The 7145-nt window shown below is 42.1% G+C and overlaps 1 protein-coding gene across 1 annotated transcript in view; it reads right to left on the reverse strand.

Annotated features, from left to right (window-relative positions):
* The window catches only part of LOC109126802 (putative defensin-like protein 231), a 655-nt gene continuing 384 nt past the window's right edge, over positions 6875–7145 (reverse strand). Inside the window, exons 2-3 of the mRNA XM_019230653.1 lie at positions 7034–7118; positions 6875–6986 (exon numbers count right to left, since the gene is read on the reverse strand). Coding sequence (XP_019086198.1) covers positions 6875–6986; positions 7034–7118 — 197 coding nt within the window. The remainder of the gene's footprint in view (positions 6987–7033; positions 7119–7145) is intronic.

A 7145-nucleotide genomic window follows, 5' to 3' on the forward strand; every position in this document is an offset into this window, starting at 1 on the left:
TATAGTCTTTGTCATGATGTATCTCGTTGTCCCCTTTTTGGTGATAAAGGGAAACAGAGGTTGGAGGATGGCTCTGAACCACGGTCTGAGGACAAGCTCCAGAGCTATAAGGGTGCAATGGTGAATGGTGCATCTGCAGGCACTGGGTCAGGGTTGAGTGGTGATAGTTCAGGGGTGCTTCACCAAGGTCCTGCTAATGGGAATGGGCGTGGTGCTGGTTCTCAGGCGGTTAATCATCGGCCTGCTCAGGGTTTCGGTGGTAAGTGGAGAAAGAATAAACGGGGTTCTCATGCCGATGAGAGGTTCGTGAAGAAGAATACGTCTGTGGTTCCTCCTTCCGTTCCAACCTCTTAGGTCCCCATTTCAGGGGATGGTCAAGTTCAGGGTGGTACAGGTGATGTGGGGCTCAAATTTATTGCTGAAGAGCAGAAGATGTTTGATGATTTCTTGGGGCCAAATTTGGAGGAGGCTGTGGCTACGGGTGATCCACCAGTGGTGCCAGTGTCGGCTCTTGCACAGGGTGCTGATAAGAGGGTGTGTACAAATTTATTCCCTAGTGATGGTGAACTGAGTGCTCTAGTTTCAGGATCCATGGAACTGACGCAGCAAGAGGAGTTGTTCTCTGCTGATCTTAATGACTTGCTGGGTCCAGCGTTTCTCACCAGGGAAGACACTACTTTGGGTTTTATGGATACTATCATGGAGGAGGAAGGTGTGGCGATAGAGGGGAGTCCCCGGGATGAAACACTCCTGACGGATGCGCAGGTGGAGGAGAGTGCGGATGAGGTGGTTCATTCTGATCAAGCGGTTGATGGCACGGTTAGTGATGTTGTGGAGGGGGCCTCTGAGGATAAGTTATAGGGTGTAGAAGCGAAAGGAATAATGCAACCTCTACGAGCCAGGGTGGTCAAGCAAAAAGGGGCTCTTCCAGGTGCTAGCACCAAGAAGAGGAATCTATTTTCCTTATCATCTCCGCGAAAGAAGGTTGTCGCAAAGGGTGTTGGACTGAATGGGAAACTCGGTTCTCACCAAGGAGGGAAGCCTCCAAACTCAGCGGCTGATTGATGTGTTTAGTAAGTATCGGGAGACAAGGTGACGATGACGCTGGTTATCTGGTTTTATTCTTTTTGGTTTTTCATATTTTGTTTCTCTGGAATAAGTTACCAACGGGTGTTCCGTATGGCTTTAGTCACTTGTTTTTGGATTTCATCGTTGTGCTTTTGATTTCTGCTTTTTTGGGTTGTACCCGATGTATCCTTGTTCTACAAGTAATAATATATCCTTGTTGGCCCTTATGTTGGTGTATCTTCTTCTCTAATTTCTTACTTAACTTTCTGGACAATCATCGTTTCTTTCTATATTGGGTTACGGTATTGCGATGGGAATCGAGTGTTGGGCTTCTATTGGGCCTGCTCTTATTTTACTCGATACTAAAGGGTTTTGATCACTTACGTATGTTAAGAAATTGGTTTGGTAAAGCTTTCTGGTGCCGATGGTTTAATTACGTGTTGGTTCTATTTTGGCTTGGTATGACTTTTGTTTTTTTCATCTCCTCGAGGGTGGGAGGAGGTGACCTTGGGGTTTTTAATTCCCACAACATCATTTTTGTTACATGAATATTGTGAGTTGGAATTGTCAAGGTCTGGGTAACAAGGTCACAATTGGTAATCTTCGGGATTTATGGATTAAACATAGGCCTGATTTTTTATTCCTCATGGAAACCAAACAACCTACCTGTATTTTGGAAAAGTTTGTTGGTCATTTTGGATATAAGAATTTACGAACAATTGATCCTATTGGTTGTAGTGGTGGTATGGCTCTTTTTTATAATCAGGATGTCTTTCAGGTTACAATTTTATTTGAGTCTAACCGATTAATTGACATTGAAGCGGTTTTCAAAGGAAGGATAATTCATTTAACCTTCGTTTATGGTGATCCAGTCCCCAAGAATAGAGATTTGGTGTGGGAACGTCTTTTAAGAATTAGTTCTACTCGGTCCACACCTTGGTTCGTGGTGGGTGATTTTAATGAGCTAACAGGGAACCATGAAAAGCGGGGTGGGAAGTTACGGCATCCTTCATCCTTTCTTTCTTTCAACGGAATGATTCAGGATTGTGGATTTTTGGAGTTCCCTTATCTTGGTGATTGTTTGTCCTGGAGGGATTGACGTGATAAAAAGCCTATTCGTTGTCGGCTGGATCGGGCCTTAGGGAATGAGGATTGACATGATTTGTTCCCGGACACTGTGACTGAGTATTTGCCAATGATAGCATCTGATCATAAGCCTCTAGTGGTTAATATTGGGGCCAAAAAACCGCGTGGAAAATGGAGCTTTATGTTTGATCGCCGTTGGATTGGTTAGGCGGGACTGATGGATGCAATCTCTTCGGGCTGGGGCGGGGGTGTGGACCAGGAATCAGGTAATGTTGTGCAGAAAATTGTGAATTGTCGAAAGGCGATCTCTCAGTGGCGCAAATCCCAAGTCCCATTTGGTAGGGAACTCATTGAGGATTTGAAACAACAATTAGAGGTGGCATTGGCTGATGACTCAATACCCCCATCTCAAATTTCGGAGTTACAAAATCGTTTACGCCAGACGTATGGGGATGAGGAGATATATTGGTATCAGAAGAGTCGGAATAATTGGATGCGGCTAGGGGACAAAAATTCCGCATATTTTCATGCCTTAACAAAGCAGCGCGGAGCTCGTAATCGGATCACTGGTTTGTTCTCTAAGGCAGACATCTGGTTGACCGAGGATGTGGATATTTGTAATACTGTGGTATCTTATTTTGACGAATTATTTACCTCCACAAATCCGGATAATTTTGAGGAGGCCCTAAGGGAGGTTAATTCGGTGATTACGGCGGAGGATAATGAGCAGCTCACTGGCCCTGCAACAGAGGTTGAAGTCAAGTCGGCTCTGTTTATGATGCACCCGGATAAAGCCCCTGGTCCAGACGGGATGACAGCTTTGTTTTACCAAAAAGCATGGAGTATCGTTAAGACGGACCTTGTTGGTTTGGTTAATCGGTTTTTTGTGGAGGGAGTCTTTGATAAGGATCTCAATCGCACTCATATTTGTCTTATTCCAAAGGTGGCCAAGCTAACTCGTATGGCAGAACTACGTCCGATTAGTTTGTGTACCGTTGGTTATAAGATTATTTCTAAGATATTGTGTCAGCGGCTTAAGAAGGTTTTACCTGGTCTTATCTCTGAAACTCAATCAGCTTTTGTTCCAGGTAGGTTGATCTCAGACAATATCCTTATTGCTCAAGAGATGTTTCATGGTTTACGTACAAATCCGTCATGTAAAGGGAAATTTATGGCCATAAAAACGGACATGAGTAAGGCATATGATATGGTTGAGTGGGATTTTGTGGCAGCTTTGTTGCAGAAATTGGGTTTTGCAAAGTCTTGGGTCTCATGGATAATGTTTTGTGTCTCCTCAGTTGAGTATAAATTTTTAATCAATGGACAGCCGAATGGTTTGATAGTCCCGCAAGAGGATTACGACAGGGGGATCATTTATCCCCTTATTTGTTCATTTTATGTACAGAGGTTCTAATTGCAAATATACAGAAAGCAGAGAGGAATAAGCTTATTACAGGGATAAAGGTGGCGAACAAATGCCCGCCAATATCGCATTTGTTGTTTGCTGATGATAGTCTATTTTTCTGTAAGGCGGACAGAGATCAATGCCGGGTTATTCTAGATATCTTGCATCAGTATGAATCTGTTTCGGGACAACAAATAAATTTTTCAAAGTCCTCGGTCCAGTTTGGTCATAAGATTGATGACCAGACAAAGGCAGAGTTGCAGGATGTTCTCGGGATCCCAACTTTGGGTGGTATGGGGTCATACCTAGGATTACCTGAAAGTTTGGGTGGGGCTAAAACCAAGGTTTTCTCTTTCGTCCGAGAACGGATTCAGAGTCGGACGAATGGTTGGACAGCAAATTTTCTTTCCAAAGGAGGAAGGGAGGTGATGATCAAATCTGTTGCTACTGCTGTTCCCACGTTTGTGATGTCATGTTTTCGGTTACCGAAAACAATTACATCCAAACTTACCAGTGCAGTTGCAAATTTTTGGTGGAGCACTAATGGACAGTCGGGGGGCATGCATTGGCTAGCATGGGAGAAATTGTGTGTTAGCAAACAATTGGGTGGACTTGGATTTAGAAATGTGGATGACTTTAACTCGGCGTTATTGGCTAAGCAATTGTGGCGTCTGATTGATGTTCCGGACTCACTGTTTGCCAGGGTTTTTAAAAGTAGATATTATAGGAATACGCATCCTATGGATCCGATTAGGTCATACTCTCCCTCCTATGGCTGGAGGAGTATATGTTCAGCTCGCTCTCTGGTTAATAAAGGACTTATTAAACGGGTTGGCTCCGGGGACACCATTTCTGTATGGTCTGACCCTTGGGTACCAGCTCAATTCCCGAGACCAGCTTTAAGTAAGGGCCTGGTAAAGGACCTTTCTCTTCAAATGAATCAGTTAATTGATCGACAGACAAATACTTGGCGTATGGATATGCTTACTGAGCATTTTGATCCACTGGACGTTGATTTGATAGGGGCTATACCTTTGGGTAGTAACCAGAAGGATGATCCCTTCGGTTGGCACTTCACGAAAACAGGGTTATATACAGTTAAATTAGGCTATCATGCTGCACGGCATGATGCATTTGGGACCTTTGCGGCAATTGGTTCTGGCCCGGAAATATCTACTCTCCTTGCTAGTGTATGGCAGGTCCGACGTCCTCCTAAAATTCAACATTTTATGTGGCAAGTTTTATCTGGCTGTATTTCGGTTTCGGCAAATTTGGGGCGACGGGGTATTGTTTGTGATCTTGGTTGTGTACGGTGTGGGGCGGATGCGGAAACAATAAACCATGCACTTTTTGTGTGTCCTCCGGCCCGTCAAGTTTGGGCTCTCGCACACGTGCTCGTGGGGTCTATTGGCTTCCCAACGGATTCAATCTATGCGAATGTTGACCACTTCTTAGGGCAACAGAATCCAGGGGCTCAGGTTGCGGCTTTCCCTTGGATTATGTGGTATATTTGGAAAGCAAGGAATGCACGCGTTTATGAGAATATTGTGGAGCGGCCGGAGGATATTGTTAGGATAGCAGAGGGCGAAGCTTCAGCGTGGCAGCAGGCTCAGATAGAGATTGATCAAGAGACCCTCCCTGCTAACCCTGTCATTCCAAGGATCCCTGTTAGGGGGGCCACTGCTCCCCTCCCAACGGTTTTTTCAGGATATCGCTGCTTCATAGATGGATCTTGGAAGGCTGGTGATCCGTTTGCTGGTGCTGGATGGTGTTGTACCTCGCTCCAGACTCCATGGCCGTTGTTGGGCGCCAAAAATTTTAGGCAAAGTTTGTCTCCTTTACATGCTGAAGTTGAAGCGTTCCTTTGGGCGATGCGATGCATGATCGGCCATGATCTCCAAGAGGTGGCGTTCTACACAGACTGTTCAGATTTGGTGAAGATGGTGTCTTCTCCTTCCGACTGGTCAGGGTTCTCGGCGTATCTCGACGACAGCAGGATTGATAGGGAGGAATTTTCTTCTTTCTCTTTATCTTTAGTTTCAAGAAATGCTAATGTAAGTGCGGATTCTTTGGCACGCCAAGCGCGTACATCTCCGCATCATGTTCGGTTTGTAAACAATTTCCCATCCAATTGGCTCGTTTAAGCTAATTTGTTGTTGACAAAAAAAAAAAAACCCCTACTATTCATGATAACTATATTCGAGATTATAACGTAAAAATAGAAGCATCTTTTTATAGAAATTATGCTTTGGAAAATTCAACGAACCAACATAATTAACGAGTTCGACGGATCAACTACTTACTTTTAGAAAAATTCTTTGAATATCCACTTATTATATTTTACTTCTTTTTGCGTGTACTACTACGAATTCTGATGGTACATCACCAATTCGTTTTATAATCAAGTGACATAAACTATTACAATTCTAAACTTCATTATCCAACTAAACTCACATAACCATTACGTTATAATGTTTAATTAGTCCACTGAAAATTAATATAGACATTAGTCAGACACACATTCAATCATAAAACATATTTTTCGATTGTCTGGAATCAATCCTAGCAGCAAGGAAAGGAATTGCTGAAGCAGAGGTGTTATGGGAAAACGTTTAGGTTGTGTAGGATCCACTAGAGGACTAAGAGTATACCATCGAAACTTAGTTATCTAGCTAAGCTGAATTCATATGATCTTTTGAGGATAGACTATATGTAGATCTCAAGGTCAAAGAGGACATGGGTGGGGGGTGGAGATCATCGAGGAACCTTAGCATCGAGATCGGCGAGGATGTTATCCTTAATTTATGGTCTTGAAAAACAACTCATTTTATGTGTCCATATAATTAGCCTTTCACACTAATAAAACAATTCGTATTAAATTACATCAATATTACAAATGCTAACATTTTTTGTGTTAAATAAAAGATTGAAGTCCGCACATATTATTACGTAGTACCATGGCCAATTACAAATCGTGTAAATACATGAAGTATAGTTTAAGTAGCGATTCATATTATACGTACTAATAATCATATTATACGTACTAATAATCATTATGTAAGAACAGGGCAGCTCGATAAAGAAAAATCTAGATTAATAATCATTATGTAAAAATGATTTAACAAAAACTAATATTTGGATCATTACAATGTGGAACAGCTTAGCTGGACATGAGAAATAAATTGATTGAAAAAACTCATACTAGTTGGAAAGACATAACTTATTTGTGGGTCGTGCATGACAACACTACAAAACTCACATAACTTCTATTAGTAAATAGTAAAAACAATTAATGTTGGTTATGGAGTTATAGTTTCATCTTGAGCAGTGATGTTTGCATTCGCAAAAGCGTTTGGTCTTATGTAACATGTAAAGGTTAGTGCATGTGCAGCTAACATGTCTTTCTTTCTTATATTTATCCGTCATGNAAAAAAAAAAAAAAAAAAAAAAAAAAAAAAAAAAAAAAAAAAAAAAAATTTCAAGCACTCCTTCTCTCCGTGGGAATCGCAATTTCCATCAATGTCTTCTATTCTACTACACAGTCCTTTGGCTCCCACTTCTGTGATTTTATATCAACCACAAAAGA

Source organism: Camelina sativa, chromosome 10 (genome assembly GCF_000633955.1).
Source record: "Camelina sativa cultivar DH55 chromosome 10, Cs, whole genome shotgun sequence".
Classification (NCBI taxonomy): domain Eukaryota; kingdom Viridiplantae; phylum Streptophyta; class Magnoliopsida; order Brassicales; family Brassicaceae; genus Camelina; species Camelina sativa.